Genomic DNA, 19,936 nt, shown 5'->3' with positions numbered 1-19,936 from the left:
TTTTGCTTGGCCTGTAAGAGACCTTAAACTGATACTATACATGTTACTGCTACATTTGGCTTTGCTAGGATAACTAAATGAACCTTCAGAATTAGAACAACTTCGTGTATGTCACTAATTCCCCTTCAAACTTTATCAACCCCATATTTACAGAGAGTGATAAACCACGAGCAGGAACAGGTGAACCAGTGTTGAGTTTGCACTACAGCACAGAAGGAACAACAACAAGCACAATAAAACTGGACTTCACTGACGAGTGGTAAGAAGTTCATTTTGGTTTTGAGTGGTTCATGAGCAGCACATCAATAATACTTGTCAGGCACAGCTGTAGGTAAATTATTTTCCATATGATTTATGTCTGGTTTTAGGTGTGTATAGACAAATGAAATGGCTGTAGTCCATAATGCATTCAGAACATAAGACAGCCATACTTTACCATCAAATTTGTACAAGAGGGGTTTTTTATTTGTGTGTATTTACTGTGAATCTCTTTAATGCAAACATAATTTGAAATGTGCTGTTTTCATCAAACCTGGTATAAAATCAGTGTCTTATAAAGCAGGGTAATACAGGGCAGTACAGGATGGTGCTTATGTTTTAATTCTCTGGTCTACCAGACTTCTCACATGATATTCTGCAAACTAGTCTTTCTGTGGCCCAATTCCTGAGTTGAAAACACTGAAATTAGTATTTCTGTGTCTTAGGAGTGTTGATGAATGCATAAGATTAAGATACCAACTTTGTGGACTGCTTAGATATTACAGTGATGACATCCTTTTCAGATAATAAATGCACTGTCTAATGGCCTGACTTACTTGGTTTTGTATCAGTCTATCAGCAGAGCATCTCAGGATCTCCCAAAATAACCACAATCCTTACTTTATTTCATCTTACTTCTATTCCTCTGCTTATGTTTTCAAAATTATTGTAGAAGACAGTAAGTAGAAACGCTTGCTGGCATTTGTTATTGAGAGGGGGGAAAAAAACCCCAAACCCAAACATATTTAGCTACTCTTAAGTGCTGTGGCTTTAGACATAAAATATACACTTTGATCACAGCAGTTTGGAAACTTCAGACAGTGATTCATAAGAACGAAGATTTTGCCTGTGTGAATCTGAAATGCTCTATTTAGAGTCCAAATCCATCAAGCTTTGAAAAAATTAGTTCTGCTGTAATGCTTTTAAGTAATTCTGCATTTGGTTTTGTAGCCATATTTGTGTAATGCTTTAGGATAGATGGATTTCACGAGAGAAATCAATAAAGAAACTGAACGTGGTGGTCAGAGAACTTAATGCAGCTTTGGTGGTGGGTGGTGTTGGCAGAGGTTCAAAGAAGGGTTGTGTGGAGAACTGGGGAAAGGAAAAACCTGCTATGGAAGCAGACAGCAGGGCTTAATGTAGTGAAAGCATAGGGGGTTATTTTGCTCTCTCAAAAACATCCTCTTCATGTAACTGGTGGGGTGAAAAATCACATTGAAGTCAAAATTAAAGCAGGGTAATAAGTGAATGCGAATTGAGCATTGGGCTAGAAAGTAGATTACTAAGAGTTAAAAAAATCTTAGTGTTTAGACCATGATTAGGTTTATAAATGAGGCATGAAATAGTAAAAATGCTCAATTTGGTGTCTAGCAGTACCCTTCTTGTCTGGTCATTCAGAAACGATGCTGAAAATCCTCGATTTAGAAGAAATACTAAAAGGACTAGCAAAAACTTCCCTATGTTCTGCAAATTCAGTACAGCAATGACGTGAATGAGCAAAGAATATTGCTCATCAAGATGAGTCAAAGCTCTCATTTAATTTAAAAAATAAAAGCACTGATTCTCAAGTCCTAGATTCTCAAGAATTTAGACTAAGCATGGTTTGTGCTGCTTCTAGCAATGTAGCATATGAAATATTTAATAATAACCTACACAGGTAAGAAGATATTTGTAAAGAGTCAGTCTAAATTCCTGAGAATCATGTTTATAATTGTTTTCTGCTTTTGCCCAGTGATTTGCATAAGTTTGAGGCCACATCACAGAATTGGGACAGGAGAGACTGAGAGAGCTCAGCAACAAGACTTTGCATTTCCTAAAAGAAGATCTTTGCTAGAAAGTCTGAAAACATTAGTTTTGATGACATTCAGGACAGCATTTTACGTATTTCCAGAGGAATCATTTTCCTTATTGTAAACAGAAGTTGGTGTTCCACAGTAGTTATCTAAATATGAATGGGGAGTAAATGTCAAATACCAGCTTATAATAAATCCTGAGAAATAACAAAACTTTGAGAACTGAAAGTCCACACCTCAAAAGGTACAGAAATTATAACTAAGGGTGAAGGGCCTGGAGAATTTTATCTGAATCAAATTTTTTAATTGAATGGGATAAGGTTATTTATTAGTGCTCAGCTGATAGCTTGTCATACCTCTAATAAGACCTCTGAATATTTATACGTGTAAAAAATGTGCAAATAGTGAAAAAGACTGAATGCTTTTGAGTTCCCACAGTATTTGGGAAAGCAATGAATAAATTCTTTGAAGGTTAAAAAAAAAGGTAGGAAGGAGAGAACGGGGTTCTGTGATGCAGGGGGAATAGTGTGGGATGAGAGGCAATGGACATAATAAAAGAGAATTTTGGAATTGCTGCGGAGGTTGATGGTTGTAGCTGCTGCCAGGAGTTATAGAACAGTGGGACTGCAGTGAGAAGGACAATGGTGTCAGGCAGTGCTTTGCAAGGATCTTCTCTATTTACATGATTGTAAATTATTTTCCTTTCACGTGTATGTTGACAGGAGCAGCACAAATTCGAGCTCAAGAGGGAGTGGAACTCACTGCAAAACCGAAGGCCAAGAAGACTCTGTAAAAACAAAAGCTTTGGACGAGTCGGGGCCTGAAGGTGAAGAAGGAAGTAAGATCCAGCATTATTTCTATATTACCAAGGCAAAGATTCTGCTCTTGTGTGTTCATGACTATCAGTGCACACAATGGGAGCCTCACAGCCTCCTTCTGCATGTGAAGGCAGAATGGAGCCATCACAGAGCATGAGTTTTTTAGGAGAGAAAAAGACACCAACCTGAGATGGTTGCAAGTAAACAGAAACAAAATTAACTTATCCTGTCTTGAGTTCTAAAACCATTGTTCTTTTTCCTTAAGGGCATACTGTGGCACAACTTGTATCAAAAGATAGGACAACTGCACTTTGCAATCATAAACGAGTGCTCAGTGTTTTGTTACATTTATTTCAACCTCTTACTGGATTTTGTTAACGTGGGGCTGTCTTGCTCAATTCATTGCCAAAAGGGCAGTCAAGTCAAATGACTGGTTCCAGAGAAATGTTTAAAAAAAATAATTCCTTTTAAGAGAGGGATGACTTAATTTGTCTTCAGAAATAATAGCTTTCAGTAAGTGATCATCTGTATCAAGAGTATTAATGCTATTTTTGCAGCTAAAGTTCTCATAGGATGTCAAGTATATTAAGGAACAAGAAAGAAATAGTTTTTCTTTGTTAGTTGCTTGACCTGGTCAACTGGATAGGTTTATATATATTGACTTTTATGTGACTGGTATCTGAGATTTCAGTAAAGTGACACATGGACTTTGAGAGCATTGTTTTGGTTGGTTTGACCTGGGAATGCTGGTGTCATTTAGACTCCAAATGAAATCATGTGATTGACTATTAAGTTGTTTAATTCAGGAGTTCCTGATGAATCTCACAAGGAAGATGTGAGTGCTGAAGAACTGAAAACTACAGATGAAGCTGTAGAGACAACAGAAGCAAGTATGTATCTGTACTCTTTCAAATAGTTATAGGAAGAAGTAGAGAATGAAAATCTAAATTTTTGATAAGAATTCAGTATGCATAATTTAAATTCTGTGACTGTTTCTGATGTCTTCTAAAATAGACTATAGTCATTAATGGTGGATTTCTTTTCCCCAACATTTTCTGTTAGCTGTATCAGATAAACCTGGTCCTGAGCATTCTGGAACTCAACCAGAAAAAAATGGCCCCGATGCTGACGCTGCCTCTGGGAATTTGGAGGAAGAAGCCTCCAGTGAAAGGAGTGTGAACCAAGACACTTCAAATCAAAGTACTGAATCCACTGCCAACTTGCTTGCTGCAAGTGATGAACCTCAGTCACACCCAGAACCCTCAGGGCTTGCAACTCCAGAGGAGTCCTCCACCAGGACCTCAGCTCTCCAAGAAACCGATGACAGTGACGATGATCCTGTTCTGATCCCAGGGGCGAGGTATCGAGGAGGACCAGGACACAGGTGAGGGGAACACTGAGCTCTGCTGTTGCTTGGCAAAAGGCTTTTTATGTTTGTTTGGGGTTTTTTTTAATTTTTTAAATTATTTGTTTTGTTTATTTGTTCGAATGAAAGATCTAGAAGCTCATGCCTCATATCATTAATTAAAATAGCCAAGAGCTTGATGGCTGAGTCTAATTTGCCTGTATATAAGACATGTATAGCTATAATTTCCCTCCTACCCCAACAGGCTCTTACAGATCTAATGCTCTTTGTGGTTATTTCTTGACTGCTGAATACCTCAGTGCTAAATATTCACAGTTAATTTTTTATTGCTCTCCCTGTAGTCATAAGTATAGAAAGTTCATAAATTTGTATACAGGGTACAGGGACTTACATTTTCTTTCAGCTATACTTTAGATGTTCTTACTTTGGCAAAGCAAGAGCTTTTAACTGCTGTTGTTCAGCAATGCTGTGTTTGTAGTACATAAATTAAAACTGGTGTGTTCAATTTTTCACTCTACTTTTTCTCTGAAAGAGAAACTGTAATCCTTTTACTTTTGTCTGACATTGAATGTTAGTGTGTATGCCAGTAAAAAAAAAAAGTAGACTACTAGTTGTTATTAATAAAAGGCATTTAGTAAGCTTTGTGCTTTTTTAAAAGACGTACCTAGTAAGCTTTGTGGTTTTGTAAAAAAATATAAGCAGCTCTACATACTTGTTTAATCATTCAGTAAACTTAGCCCCCCGTTTGGCATTGTTGGTTTAACACCTCTGTTCACTAATTTCAATTCTTGGACTTTTTAAAAGCTGTAATAATTATTTAAGCAACATCTTTATTGTGTGACATAAGACAATACCTTTTTTACTAGTTTCAGATATAACCTGGTGTCAGGTTCCTTAGCTTTACTCCTGTCCTGTTCAAAGGCAGCATCATCTTGCTACTAATTCCTTATGCTGGCAATGCAAATTCTTTCCAGAAATTTACAACATGTATTCATTAGGAAATCAGGAAGAATTTAATAGTTGTGTACAGAAAAGGTTTTGAATAATTTGCAGTTCAAAGTTGTAAGCCACCACACTGTCAGCAGTGACAGAAAGAACAGTCAGTGGTTGTTTATTACGAAGCACGAGCAATTGTGCTCACTGAAGGACAGTTTTTATGAAGAAGCCAATATATACAGACTCTGTCTTAATCCATTGGCTTCCCATGCAATGCCAAGTAACTGGAGATAAATATCAAATGGCAGAAATATTTTCCACTGCAGAGCCAACGTTCATTATGATTCAGTGATTGAAGAGCAAGCTGTGAAAAGCCCTGCAATTTAAATCCCATTTCCATTTCTGAGCAGGAGTTAGAGCTTCTCTCCATGCACCACGTTGCCTCTACAATGTAATAGTTTTTGTAGTAATGTGATAAGAATGACACTTCCAGGTATCATAGAGCAGTTACAATTTCCCACTAGTGGGGACATCTTAAATGAAGTTGCAATTCATCTGACACACTTCTTTGTGTGCAGGGAGGTTTCTTCCTGTAGCAGTTTAAATTCATCATATAGGAAAGAGCATTCAACTAAATGAATGGTATAATTAAAATTCTCTATGCAGCCTTCTGCTCACTTATTCTTTCCCCAGATAAAATCTGAAAAAAAAGTAGTTTTTTAGTCAATGTTGGTTTAGGATTGCCTGCAGGTTTCCACCACTCAGCTTTAATACCTGACCAATTCATATTGTTCTGCTTTTGTGTGTGTGCAAGCAGTGAGGTTTTCTAGTTTAACTTCCAAGCATTACATTCCCTCCTATGCCCTCTGAGATACTGAGGAAAAGTAAGACATCCTGTGTGTGCTCAGAGGAATTTGGATTTCCACAGAGAAAGCAGACACTGGTGGTCTTAAGGGCTGGCTATAAGCCCTCTGAGTACTTATATCTCATATGAAACAGAGTGAAAGGAGCTGGAAGTCCTCTCTACTACTACGATGTTATAGCCTATAATCCCTTTCACAAACTGATCAGAATTACATAAAACCCCCCTGGCTCCTTAACAAGTAGGAAGCCAACTCAAAACATTGCTGCTGTGATGGGCATAAATTAACTAAAATAAGTCATTTTGTTCGGTGCTAACATACTGTTTGGATTGAAATAATTTTTCACGCCCAGTGCTTATCATTTGAATGATGTTCATCCTGTCCATTTTCAGCTTTTGTCTCATTAGACTTAAGAGTGCCAAGTTTTTCTCACTCTTAGCAGTAAAAATCTGTGGGTTTCCTGCCATCCTGCTGGTTCCTGTCAGCTCTCCTCCCTGTTTCACATCTTTCCTGAATATGGTAGACCAGCACTGTTTGGATTCTGCTGGGATTAATTCTGTGTTACCCTTGGTCTAGAGAGGATTCTCTGAGACACGAGTGAGCTGCAGTTACATCCTTCTCCCCTCTTTGCTTAGGGCTGTCTCAGTGGTGGCCCGTGGTCACACATGAGCTCAATTAGTGCACTGCAGTCTTTCCCACTTTGTCATTTCTAATTAATGTGTGTTATCTTTCACCAGCAGGAAGCTCAGAACTGTATAACTCAACCTTATACTACTGATTTTCCACCCACCTCTTTTTCTCAAGGTCCTTCAGTCCCCTCTACATTGATAAAGCTCCCCAACCTCACGTCCTGCATGAATACATTCCTACATCCTGCTCAAAGACTATTAGCAATATATTAAACAAAACTGCCTGCAAGACTGGTGCTTAACTCCACCAGTGTGCTTTCTATAGGCTTATGTTTTCTCTTTTCTCACTTAGTAAATTGTGTTACCTAACAATTCCTTTACTAAATCTCATTTTCTCAAGTTTACCTAATAATTTAGTTTCCAATGTGTCATCCTATAAGATAATTAACGCTTTTAATATATGAGTAATAAAGTAGATTTTTCTCTCTCTAGAATATCTAGGGGGATGCTGCTTTGGGCTTTTTCCTTTGTGGTTTTGTTTTATTTTCTCTTTCCGGAGAAGGTTATAGTACTGGCCTGCAATAATCTACCTTTTGTGAACATATTTTATACAGTGGAAAAAAAAATGTTTAATTTTTCTACAGGACAAAAAAGTAAAAAAGAGGCCGCAGCCTTCTGAAACAATTCTAAAAACTGTTTGACTAATAAACCTCTTCCAGTATGTAACATTACTTTCCTTTTGCTGCAACCAATTTATTTTTCTTTAGGCTGTGTTTTCTTATTAACCCAATAGCTCTTGTTTACATTGAGGAGAAACTCCACAGTTGGAGAAATTAAGATAAAGGAAACTCTCAGAGTCACTTCCTCACTGTAAAGTACAACTTTCTCCACTGAGAAATGAAGGGCAAACTTCTTATTCTCTACTCTGAAATTATGATCTTTAGCTTCCTCTTAAAAAAAGGAAGTGGCAGAAATATCCTTCTGGTTGCTCTGTTGGCAGTACCTGCAGTTAAATAAACTGACAACTTCCTGCTGCATCAGTGCTGCTGGTCTCACTTTATTTTTAGTAAGGTGGATGTAGATTTCAGATTTATAAGCAGAATGTTGTCCATTTTGCATATCTAATGTTTACAAGGCTTCCATTATTTGAATTTTATTCGGGTACAAATCCAACTTTTAATGTTCTCAAGCTGAGGATTTGATCTTTTTCTCTCTTTAAATAATCTAAAAATAGATACAAGGCACATAATATCTTTTTGGGGGTGCTCATAAATCTCAAAACACAGTGAGGATAGATGGTTTCTCACCAACTCACCTGAAACTGAACTATCAGGAAAGATTGTGCAAGGTTTGCAGCTGCTTTAGTATTTTGAAAAGGACTTAAATACTATCAACAAAATGTGTAGAAATATCATGGTCCTTTGGTTGGTTGGCTAAGTCAGCTGCATGTTGACTAAGAATCAGCTGGGAATAGTTTTGACACCTAAGGACATTTCTTTAAAAGAAATAACTGAGAATGTGGCATCTGATTTTTTTCAGTAGCATTTCTAGAGCATCACTACAGGAATGGCCTTCACAGGTGACTAAAATAAGCTAAATAGTTATTTCGTTTTTTCACATCACTGGGCTAGTCAGAACATGTTTTTTTTAAGAAATTATGTAAGGAAATGCACAGAATATTTTGAAATAAATAAAAATAAAAAAAGAAACCTGTTTTGTACAGCCAAATAGTTTTGCCAGATACTCATCAGAGAAAATAACCTTCTCTACATTTTGGGGAACACAGAGGAAAAGATCCCTTCTCTTACAAATCTGAGGATATGTATAAATTACAAATATGTGCAGGTCTGCACAAAGCATATCTTGTTTAAAACTTACTGAGTCCAGCAAGTTGAGTTTGGAACAGAGATAGGGAGCATGGCTTGCCTTAGCACTGTACATTGTAATATGTGGGAGGGGGAAAAAAATCTAAGCAAAATGTATGTTCTTCATGTCCAGAGTGCAGTTTTTAATAGATTGATCTTAATTTTCACAGATTACTCAAAAAAGCCCTCTGGGGGCTGCTTTTCTACATAAACAACTGAATTAATTTTGTTTGGACTTTGACAGAAGCTGATCTGTGAGCAGAGGCTAAGCCTGGAAAATGTTACTACTAGCAGGTTCAAATTTAAAGAAATATGAATGTAAAAAGGAAATGATTATGCAGCTGCTTCCACGTCTGCTGTGATCTATGAAGAATTACTGTATCTTATAAGATCAACTTTGTGTACTGTTATGTCATCTGAATATTTTTGCTGAAATCAAAGTAGTCTTATATATTGACACCCTGAGAAGGAATGTTCTCAGCTGGAATACATAGAGCACATTTTGTAATAGATGTTAACCTTTAAAAACATGATACCCAGCATTTTTGAATGACTTCAGTTGTTATTCCCTTTACTAGATATAATATCAGAGGAACAGCGATAGGTGATAGAATAATGAGGTAATTAATTATTTTATTCCTCCCCCCCTCCTTTTTATTGCCATATATTGGATTTCTCAGGTTCTTGTTTTTCTTATCTAACTGGCATTTTAAGAATTGCTATACTTCAATTGCTATGAATTACAGAGCATATTGCTTGAGTTATATTTAGCTGCATGTGTTGCATGGGACTTGAAAAGAAATGGCAGTGTATACATTTAACAACCTATTAACCTGTTTACTGTGTGCCATAGAAATTAATGGAGTTTGAAAAGTGTGTAGTTTGTGAAAAGAAATACTTTTTTTTTTTTTTTAAATGTAGCTGCTGAGGAACGAGTTATATTTGCATGTGCCACTGCTGAGTTGCTTTGTCTGGTAGTAGAGAACATCCAGTTCTAGGCAAAACTATAAAAATACATGTATCAAAGACTATTTATATTTGTCTGAACAAGGTTATGGAACTGAGCATAATTATTAGAGCTGTATTTGGCAATCCATATCGAGCAAGACACATGTGGGATCTTAGACTGTACTTCTTTTAATGAAGTTAAATGAAAAAGTCACTTGATCTCATATTCTTCACTGAAATACTTGAGTGAAGCTGTGAGAACATATAAGGCAATTTGGGTAATTGTGTTTGGCCACATGCCATAAGAGGGAGAAACTCTACTGTGATTGAAGTCCAAGGCCATATACAGGGGAAATGGCACAGAGTCACTCCACTGATGAGAATTAACATCTTGGCCTTGTGTGGCTGGAAGGGCAAAGACTCAGGATGTGCTTCATGAAGACTTACCTTGAGTCCTATATTTTAAATGCCTACGGGAAATTAGTGCAGATGTGTAATTCTTTGTCTTATATTTCCGTCTCAGCTGCAATTGGAATACCTGGATTTAACTCGTCAACTTTCTTAGAGGTTCAGGAATCTGTGGACTTTTTGTACTTTAAATTTCACAATAAGCATTCGTTAAACATGCTTACCATGGAGTTCTTCAGCTCTTCAGCACAGCCCAGGGGGACATTTATTTCATATTGCTGTGAATTTAATATAAAGTGAATGATCCATCCAGCATACAATTTTTTTATCGGTGTTTTTTTTTTTCCTTTCTAATTTTCATTGTCATTTGGCAGCATATCAGGTGAAAACTTAAAAATGTTTTGGAGCTGAGAATAATTGAAACATTGATTGTGTTTGAAGGCTGGGAAATGATCTAGGAGTGAGTGACAGTAAACATTTCTTTTTATATGATCAGCAGTGAAATAACTTGGGCTTTAGGTTACTGTCAATGTACTGTTAACATGATGGGTTTGCCTTTGTTTTTGAATTATCTCAACGCTTGAAATTTGACAGCAGTAGTAAATCTCTTCCGTAGGTTCAGAGGCTTCTAAAAGAAGATGGTTATTTGGTAATTAATACCAGAAATATGATAAAGTCTTGGTATTTAGAAGAGGGATCTATTTTAATATGGTGGTTGTGGGTTAACTGCAGCAGGCAGCTCAGCCCCACACAGCTCCAGGATCACTCTCCCCCAGGGAGGGAGAAAATTTGCAAGAGAAGCCATGGGTTGGGGTGCAGACCAGGACAATGGCTCATTAATTAGTCATCTTCCTGAGCCAGATTTGACTTTGGTGATGATAGCCAGCTTGTTACAACAAGCCTTTGGAATTCTTGGGCAGGAGCATGGGACCTGGCAAGTGGATTCCTTTACAAGATCAACAAAGAAAAGGCAGTGCTTGATTAAGGGTTTGCTGTACTGGTCTAGATACACACACACACTCACAAAATATTATTAGAAACACGGAATATACTGAGTTGGAAGGACCCACAAGGATTATTGAGTCCAACTCCTGGCCCTGCACAGGGCAAGCCCAGGTATCACACCCTGTGCCTGAGAGTGTTGTCCAAATGAACAAAAGGCATTGGAGAAGTAGGATCTAAATTAATGGATATAAGCCTCATGTTCCCTGCAATTGTTTTGGACAGGGAAAATAGTTCAAACAAGAAGATGGCAACAGCATGGGAAAAAAATAATATCTTGAAAGAGCACAGGAGAAGGAACCAGGGCTTGTGGTAGGCACTGGTCTGGTGGGAGGTGTCCCTGCCCCTGGCAGGGCATTGGAACCAGGTAATCTTTAAGGTCCCTCCAAGCCAAAGCAACCTGCCAGGAAAAAGACAGTTTGTCTGTGTGAAAGTAAATGTGGAAACTTCAGAAGTGGCAAAAAGCCTTAATACTGGAGGAATCAATACTGAGCTCAGCACTCAATGCAGAGCTGAGACAAGAGGGATGGGAGAAGGAAGCAGGTGGACGTGAGCCTTGCATCCAGCTCTGCAGCCCAGCTCAGGGGATGGTCGGTCTGGGATAATGGGGTTTGGAAGAAGCAGGATTATCTGGAGTACCAGATTAATTTTATGGCAGCCACTGCATTATTGTCCTTTAACAAGCTAGTTATTTAACTGTGCAAATTGTACAGATTTTTGTATAAAAAAATATCCTCATTACACTTCAGAAGTCCTAAATGTACAGAAAATACCCTATGTGACAATTTAGTTACTTTAGGGCTTAACTTCCGTTTCTCTCCATATATAGCTGTGCATCAGTCTGCATCACAAGATTTTTGTGGGGTTTTTGTTGCTGTTGTTGTTGTTTGTAACCTATGTTTACCTGAAAAAAAATAACGGCTTCACTTCTAAATCCCTATTCCCCTCATCTTGGGCTTCATTTAAATGGGCTTTTGATAATTAATATTTGCAATTGACTTTGAAGACTTCAAACCTGGCTGATCATAAGGGGAAAAGCAGTGAACACATACTACAGCTGTATCCATTGATGGAGCTGGCTGTGCATAAACTTCCTTGTCTGACATTTTGTGCTTGGAAGAGCACACAGTTTGGAAGGGAAGCAGCAGCTCCCGGTCAGGCTTAGCTTGAGCTGAACTCCAGGACAGAACAAATTGCACAGCACGCTTCTGTATCCATTGATGCTCCAAGTGACTAGGCTGCTATCTAAATTCATGTTGGCACAGACAGGAATTGCTTACCACAAATACAAATGAAAATTAAAACACCATGGAAACAGATATGCTGGATTTTCAACATTTTCCGTGCGCGCGACAAAAAAAAAAATGTATAGAAAATCTGTAGTCATGAAAAAGTAATACCTCTCAGGGGGAATCCTTTTTCCTGTAATGTTCTTTGTTCTGAAAAGCCATGAGATTGGGCTCATATTTATCTTTTCTGGAGCAGGCTTGCCTCTGCCAGGTGTCTGCTTTTTGCAGTATGTTGTTAGAGGGCTCCATACAACAGTCTCACAGTTAAAGCCGCGTGTGCTTGGCTGCATTCTCCCTGTTGAAGGTAATCATCCCCTTTACAAGACAAATAAATGTAAATCCAGTCAGGCATTTTACAATAAGGCCCAAAATCAGGATTTTAAATTCAGAGCTCAATTTAGTTGGAAGACAGCTTTTACAAAAAGTTACTTCTGTGCTTCAGCTTTTATTTAAAAATGTGTGATTTGGAATGCTGAGTAGTATTGAGGGTTTTTTTGAAATGTCTGCATATTCAAGCCTAGGGGAATTTAGAGGAGGAGATTAATTTTTCTAGAGATGTTTAGATGAAAAAATGAGCAAGAAACTACTCTGTCTTACCAGTTAGTTACTTTAATACCATCTTCTAATCCCAAGACTTGTTACTGCTATCCAGCAAGTCACCCTTCTGAAAGAGCTGGCCAAGTCTACTGCTTTGTCAGTCCTAATGATGTTTAACTTCTCAGCTTTTTCACTGCACATCTTTAATTAATTAATGTGGATAAATACAGCAAAAATACAAATAGCAATCACAAAGGGTCTCACTGTGCTGAAGAGCTGTATGTGCCCTTTCCAAAGCCGTGGGATCACTGATGGGATTGGTAGCAGAGCAGTTATTACGTGATTCTTGCTTTTACTTTCTCACACAGAACCCATCTCTTTTTAAAAGCAAATACAAACCCAAATATGCACAAATAATGGTTTGAAGTTTCTGTAAGTGTTTGATGTAGCCTATAATGTACATGCCACCCTTTTTCCTTCATGTAGAAGTAAACTGGTGAGGAGAATATTCTCTGATCTTTAAAGCATGGTAGATAAAGAACATAGGCTTCTTTTTTCCCCCCCCTCTATTGTATGAAGATGTTGTGAAGAACCCTCTTCTTAAATCTATTGAAGTTGAAACTCTCTGTATTATAAGGACTAAAAAATACAATGTGTTTATTTAGTGTAGTATAAGAAGGAGGAACCAGAAAATTTCCTAGACAGGAGATTTTGAGGGAATAGAAAACTCTCACCAAGGAAGTAGCAGCAGTCTATTTTCCCTGGGACTGTTTGCTAGGCAAACATCTAAGAAATATATTATAATAAATAGCACAGTGTTAAGTGGATCTATTGGTTAGTGCTTTCAAATCTCTTCTAGTTGCTATTAAAAAAAAGTATTAAAATTTATTTTAAAAGCTTAGCTGTATTATCTGTCTTTGTATGACAATTTGTGGTTTGTTTGTTTTCATAATAAATCTGTATTAATGACTCATTACCTGCATTCATTTTCCTTCTTTGCCTGGCCGTAGGATAACACTTCACTTTAACTTTTTGGTGCAGCTTTCTTCTGTGGCAAATATTAAACAAAAATCTAAGCAGACCACTGGCTGAGAAAATGAGTGATGAGATAGATCTGGTGGGGTTTTTTTTCTGGAGTAAAGGACTTGTTGCTGGAGTCTCCAGGATCAATGACTAAAACACTAGACCACATTACCTGTGAACAAATTCAGGTTACTTTCTGGAAGCAGAATACTCAGGTTCCAAATATATTCTGTTCTGGCTCGGTTTACTTTTTAGGATCATATAAATTCCTGTAGTATTTTGACACCTTGCATTCTGCTAAAATCTGTACCTGGTCCATCTTGAGAGTGACGTTCCCCTTGGATTGTGTTCTGGACTTCAAAGCCCTTAGCAACCCTGACAAGGAATGATGGAAGGAACAGAACTAGGTGCAGGTGCTGGAATGTCAGGTTATAGCTGGAATTATGAGGATCTGCAAACTAAAGAGCTAAACAGGAAAAATTTGGCACCAAGGTCTTTTCACAGATTAATCAAAAAATAGATTCCTGGAATTAAACGTTCACAAAACAAAATATGTAATTTAGCTTGTTTTCCTCTGTCATTCTAGGAAATATTAGCTGCTAACATAAGGGATAGCTGCTGCAATAATTGATCTCAAACCATCTTTTGCCTCAGTAGGAACTTTTTAAAAGCTGCCTAAATCTTTAGTCTTCTCCTACAGAAACAGTGAGAAGAAATACATTGAACAAAATTTTATGGAAAAAACAAATCACTCTGGAAGGCTCACTAGATCCTTAACAATGTTTTAAAATTTAAAACCTTCTGTTCTGGCAGAGGTTTTTCACTTCAGAACTCTGCTACCTCATCATGGGTGGAGGGATTTCCCTAGCACTGAAGAATAAAATAGCATGTGAATTTTGCCAACAGCTGAAGTTTGTTCTACAGAGGGGGAATAAAACCTGGCATCACTTGACATTCCACTGCCTTGCATGCTATTCTTGTTCTGAGCCAGGATGGAAAAAATTCAACTCTGTCATTTTACATTTGGGATAATGTTGATGTCTGTTTCAAACTCATGGAGAATGTGTTTGAGTGCCTAATTATTATTTTATAGTCCTTTTCGATAGCCCAGCTCAGTGTTTAGGGGGGGACTCTCAGTGCTGTTCTCTTTGTCTGCACTTTGTAGACGATCTGCTGTCGCCCGAATCCAGGAGCTCTTCAGGAGGAGGAAAGAAAGGAAGGAGATGGAAGAACTGGAAACGTTGAACATCAGGCGTCCTTTAATAAAGATGGTTTATAAAGGTCATCGGAACTCCCGGACAATGGTACAAACGCTTTGTCTCCTTTGGGAACTGTCCAGGTTTTAGGGACTGAATCAGTGTAGCTGCTCCATTGATGTGCTTCCCAAAAAAGGATATTGCAGTGCATTACAAGCACTTTTTCTTCTGTATTCATTTATAAGGCACATAATTTGCTCTAAATGAAAATTACAATGAATGTGACTCCTGTCACTGTGCTCAGCATTTAGTGTTCTTGAGTTTAAGACTCTCTCCTCTTGACTTCCTTTGAAATTTTGGGTATTTTTTCTTGACTTCTTTTTTATTTTGTCTGTCATCTTAAATGGTATAAAACGTGCCTACCTTCCAAATTATGATTTAATCCTCACTTTCCCTTCCAAGCTATTTAAAGTCGAAGATTAAATAATAATTTTGAACAGCTTGGAAGGGAAAGTGAGAATTAAATCATAATTTTGAAGAGACTTGACATCTCTGAATTTAAAAAAGGAACTAGTGCCAGTTATTAAATCACAACCTGGCTACCAGATACTTGGTCTTTTTCATACAAAGTACTGCGTTTTAAAGAAAAATGCAACTAACTGTGTTTGTAAAGCGATGGTGCATGAAAAACAAATGCAGTTTTCCTTGCTATTTCTTGTTTTGCTTTTTACAGTAATTTGAAGCTGTGAAGTTCTGAGTACTAGGTGGTGTTCTGTAGAAGTAGCTGGTGTGTTATTTTGCAGATGATCTGACGAGTCCCCCAACCTCCGAAAGCGATTTTCTAGAGTTTGTATGAATAGCTTTGATTACACTGGGGAAAATGCTTCAATAAATGCATATTTCAGGCTATGTAAGCAACAGGGCTTAGAATAAACTTCGATTAATGACAAGGAGCTTTGCACTGTATTTCAGAAATCAATCTTAATTGCTTAAACCCCCATTAATTTAAATGTCCTAGCATGAAGCACTTTGTAGTTCAGAGACATTAAAGGTGAGCTCATCTAAGGGGTCTTAATTCAGTCTCCATCTGCATATGTGTTATTATATAGATGATTTCCCAGATTTTGTTCTTTAGTTTCTTTGGGTTGTGTGTTGGTCTTTTTGCTTTTGTTTCACATGAGCACCTATGACAAGGAACACACAACGAAAGACAATGTAATGTTCCCTGTTGGTCTCTATGGTCTCAAACTCCATTTTGATTTATTCTTTTGAGTGATCCCCTCTTTCCTGCAAGGCAAGGATTGATGACATTTCCCTTCCAATATATATAGTGAATTAAGATTATGCAGGCAAACTGAATAATTCTGATAGTTCCTTACTTTTGAGAATTTAATTTGGTAATCTTAAAATTTTTTTTAATAAGCATGTTCAAGTGTAATTCTTGCATTGTCAGAAAGCAAAAGATAAGTACTGTTATACTGATCTTTGCTTGCATCATTTGTGGGGCTGGAATGTTTCTATAATCTTATTTTTTTATACATATGACATTCTTCCTTTAATCCACTTTTCCTAAGTCCAGAGTCCCCCTTTTAAAGTGTGGACTTTAAAGTAACTTTTCTTCAATGGAGCATTTGAGTGTAAAGGATAAATGGGATAAGTTGTGTATTCGTACACTAGAAGTAAGTGTGTATATGAGTTTGAAAAAAACTCCAAAATTTTTAAATGTGAATTTCAATTCTGTTCATTTCTGTGATGCTAAAATTGATTTTTTTTAATATTAGAAAGGTAAAATCAGCAGTTACATAAAAGAATACAAATTAAACAGGAAGAGGTCATAACTGAAAATTAAAATAAAAAGTTATTTATTATTGGGGATAATTTAGATGTAACAGGATAATGAAAATATGTACTAAGAGGAGCTATAAGACAAAAGCTGCCAAAAGTTGATATATTGGAATTCACTACAGAATTCAGGAATGCAGTTTCTCTGGCCTATTTTTAGACATCAGGATGACTTTATTGCACTGCCTGCAATCACTGGTACATATTCTGTAGACAAAGATCTACCAAGCCTGAAATTTAAAACTGGATATACTTGTGCTGGAAATAAAGTACATACTTTTAACAGCATAAAGGATTCAACTTACTAGTGATTCTGTATCAAGATAGCTGAGGCAAAACACAGGGCAAGGCAACGTCCCTGTCCTTTTCTTCAGTGCATTTTCTGAGGAAACTGCAAAAAGAAATATAAGGATACAGGCACTGCCTTCTTTAGAGCTTTATTACAAGGCATTACTTGGAAAATAATTCATAGTAGAATCCTGTGTAAATAGTCTCAAATGCAAAATTCTGTCCCTTATGCCAGTGTTATTCTTAGACACCAAAGTAGACTTTGAACACTGGAACTCACCTGTGTGAACTCTGAAAGCTGCTGCACTGGGAACTTCTGTCCACACAGAAATGTAAACTTGCCCAGTGTGTGTCAATTTAAAGAGTTTGTAGGAGGCACTGGGAACTCTTCAAACAACAATCCTGCACACAAGACAACACTTCAACACTTCCTCCTGCACAGACATGAGACTGTTGTGGAGCTCAGAGCTCACATCTCGTGGCTGAGTGTTTTGGCTGTTGTTGAAGCAATGTCCCCTCTCCCTCTGCCACCCCCTCCACCCTCTCACTGCGTCACATGACGCAGTTGCATATATTCAACAATGGTTATTTTGAAGTCCTGCTCTGAGTAAAAACAGAAGTGATTTCTGAAGAAGATTGTTACTATTAGTGAGGGAAATGACCCATTTTTGTTTGTTCAGATTAATTGCTGGGCATCATTTGGGTTACAACTTTTTTAGGAAGGGAGGGCAAGAGGGGCCTTGGCATGGAAAGATCACTCTACATTTAGCAAACCTGAGAGTTGTTTCTTGGAAAAAAATACTCTAGGGTGGCTTTTTTTGGCTCAGAAATTGAATAAGCCACATTCTTTCAGGCTGTGATCATAAGGGAATCTTGAAAGTAGCAGGTGTAGCATAGTATCAACATTATATTTCAAGGAAATGGATATCTGATACTACCACCGTTTTTCCTGGCTTGCAATTTCCATCATTTCCATTCTAATGCTGCTCTGTTTCATGGCACAGAGGCTGCTTCAGCTGCTGTCAGTCCCAAAACTCCTGAGACTGCAGATCTCTGAAACTCTCAAGGAGTAGTAAATACACAATTAGTAAATACACAGTTAGTAAATACACAGTTAGTAAATACACAATTAATAGATACTATGTTTACTACACAATTGATTACTTATAAATAACATTTAAGAAATATAAATAGTATAGTTAGTATAAATAATAAATGTGTGAATCCATACCAAAGTATAACTCATATTTATAAGTTATTATCAGATAATAATGTTGTTCTTATAATACTATGGCAATGCCACGTTTTGGGGATAGAGATGGGAACAAAGGGGGGGGAAAGTGTAGATTTATTGACTCCCTTGTCTCCCAAAGACTTTTGCAAGTCAAGTACATGTCAAGTTAGCTGTCTTGTCATTGACTATCTCTTCTGTTTTGTTTAATTCTCAGAGTAAGGGACAAGACAGTCTGGCCATCACAGCATTGTCAGCAAAAGTGTGCCCAGAACAACCAGGCTGATGAGCCCAGGAATATCTTACAGAGCTCAAGAGCCCTTCACAAAAGGAAAGGGAAATAGATTATGTAATAAATCATTATATAGTATAGTAGCCTGGAGCATGAGTGTAGTGTTTCCTAAAACCCCGGGATCTGGTTTTCTGGAAGCCTTCCCAAGGACCTTGGACCTTTCTCCAGCCCAGTTGTGTTCACTCACAGATGAGCACACTTTAAATCACAGTTCTGTGTTTGTCAATTGCCTCCCAGATTTTCTGGTTTATGAAACACTCTCGAGTAATTTGTGCATCCTTCATGCAGAAATGATTACCATGTTATTCTCAGAGCTCTACAATTTCCTTCTTCAAATGTTCTCTAATCAGAGAAGCCTCCCTTGAATGTTTAATTACAGCCAATTCTAATCCAGGGTCAAACTACTGCGTTAACAATAACATTATAGAGGATTTAGCTGTAGGCCAAACCCAAATATCACCCAATTATGATTTCTGACAGGTGATTTAAGAATTAATATAATTTGTGCGTTGCCAGTCTAGTCAGTGCAAAGTAAAATTCCATAAACTGGCCCAAGGTGCTGGAATGACCTTCAGTGTGAACTGTGGGTCCTCAAACAACTCACTGCCTTTGCAAGATCAGTTTTACCTCACTCTCTAAATTTGCACCCAGCAATATGTGTCATTTAAAAAAAAAATAAAATTGAAATAATAAATAGTCCTCGTTGGCCATGTACTCTTTGCTGATATCATGGGGGCACTTCTGATAAGGAGACAAATGTTAGCCAGATCATTCCAAACATTTTGCTCAAATGCATCAACAAAGTAATGATAGGAACAACTGTGTGCTGTGTCATGAAAACTGGGATATTATTGGTTCCACTTGCAGGGAGAGATGCTTCTGCTTTCATCTACTGTTACTGTAATAGCTGAAGGGTCACTTCAACCTGGATGCCTTCATTGTTCAGTGATTTTCATAACTTGAATTTTGGCATTGGGTTAAGAGGTCTTAGTTTTTATCTTATTTATTATAGAGGGCGGAGGAGGAAAAAATCCTTAAGTTTGATTTCATGAGCCTTTTTTATCTGTCAGACCCAGTTAACTCCCACCATCCAGTTTTCATAAATCCACCCAGGGATTAGCCTGTCACACACTTTAACTCACCAAACTCTTCCTGAAAACTGTTTCACATACCCCTGTCTCCAGTATCATTCCTGTCACTTTAGAAAGTGGCAGAGCTGACATTTATTTTCAAACTGCTCAATCTGCCCTAACTCTTTTTTCTTTTTCTTTTTCTTTTTCTTTTTTTTTTCTCTTTTTCTTTTTCTCTTTTCTTTTCTTTTCTTTTCTTTTCTTTTCTTTTCTTTTCTTTTC

General features: G+C 37.4%; 1 protein-coding gene and 1 long non-coding RNA gene across 8 annotated transcripts in view; one reads left to right on the top strand and one right to left on the bottom strand.

Annotated features, from left to right (window-relative positions):
* Positions 1 to 19,936, top strand: part of DCAF6 (DDB1 and CUL4 associated factor 6) — an 81,572-nt gene that overhangs the window by 55,427 nt on the left and 6,209 nt on the right. For 4 of the 7 annotated variants that reach the window (XM_027663589.1, XM_027663588.1, XM_027663587.1 and 1 more), the window contains 6 exons: positions 154 to 259; positions 2,774 to 2,889; positions 3,676 to 3,759; positions 3,932 to 4,253; positions 9,107 to 9,148; positions 14,901 to 15,039. In XM_027663589.1, the coding sequence (XP_027519390.1) occupies positions 154 to 259; positions 2,774 to 2,889; positions 3,676 to 3,759; positions 3,932 to 4,253; positions 9,107 to 9,148; positions 14,901 to 15,039 (809 nt within the window). The remainder of the gene's footprint in view (positions 1 to 153; positions 260 to 2,773; positions 2,890 to 3,675; positions 3,760 to 3,931; positions 4,254 to 9,106; positions 9,149 to 14,900; positions 15,040 to 19,936) is intronic. The other 3 variants (XM_027663586.1, XM_027663590.1, XM_027663591.1) reach the window with 1 other exon arrangement.
* The window catches only part of LOC113956721, a 34,118-nt gene continuing 30,867 nt past the window's right edge, over positions 16,686 to 19,936 (bottom strand). The window contains exon 6 of the long non-coding RNA XR_003530936.1: positions 16,686 to 18,122. This is a non-coding gene — a long non-coding RNA (uncharacterized LOC113956721). The remainder of the gene's footprint in view (positions 18,123 to 19,936) is intronic.

This window comes from Corapipo altera, unplaced genomic scaffold (genome assembly GCF_003945725.1).
Source record: "Corapipo altera isolate COAL_440 unplaced genomic scaffold, ASM394572v1 165, whole genome shotgun sequence".
NCBI lineage: Eukaryota > Metazoa > Chordata > Aves > Passeriformes > Pipridae > Corapipo > Corapipo altera.
This window is presented reverse-complemented; position numbering and strand designations above follow the sequence as displayed.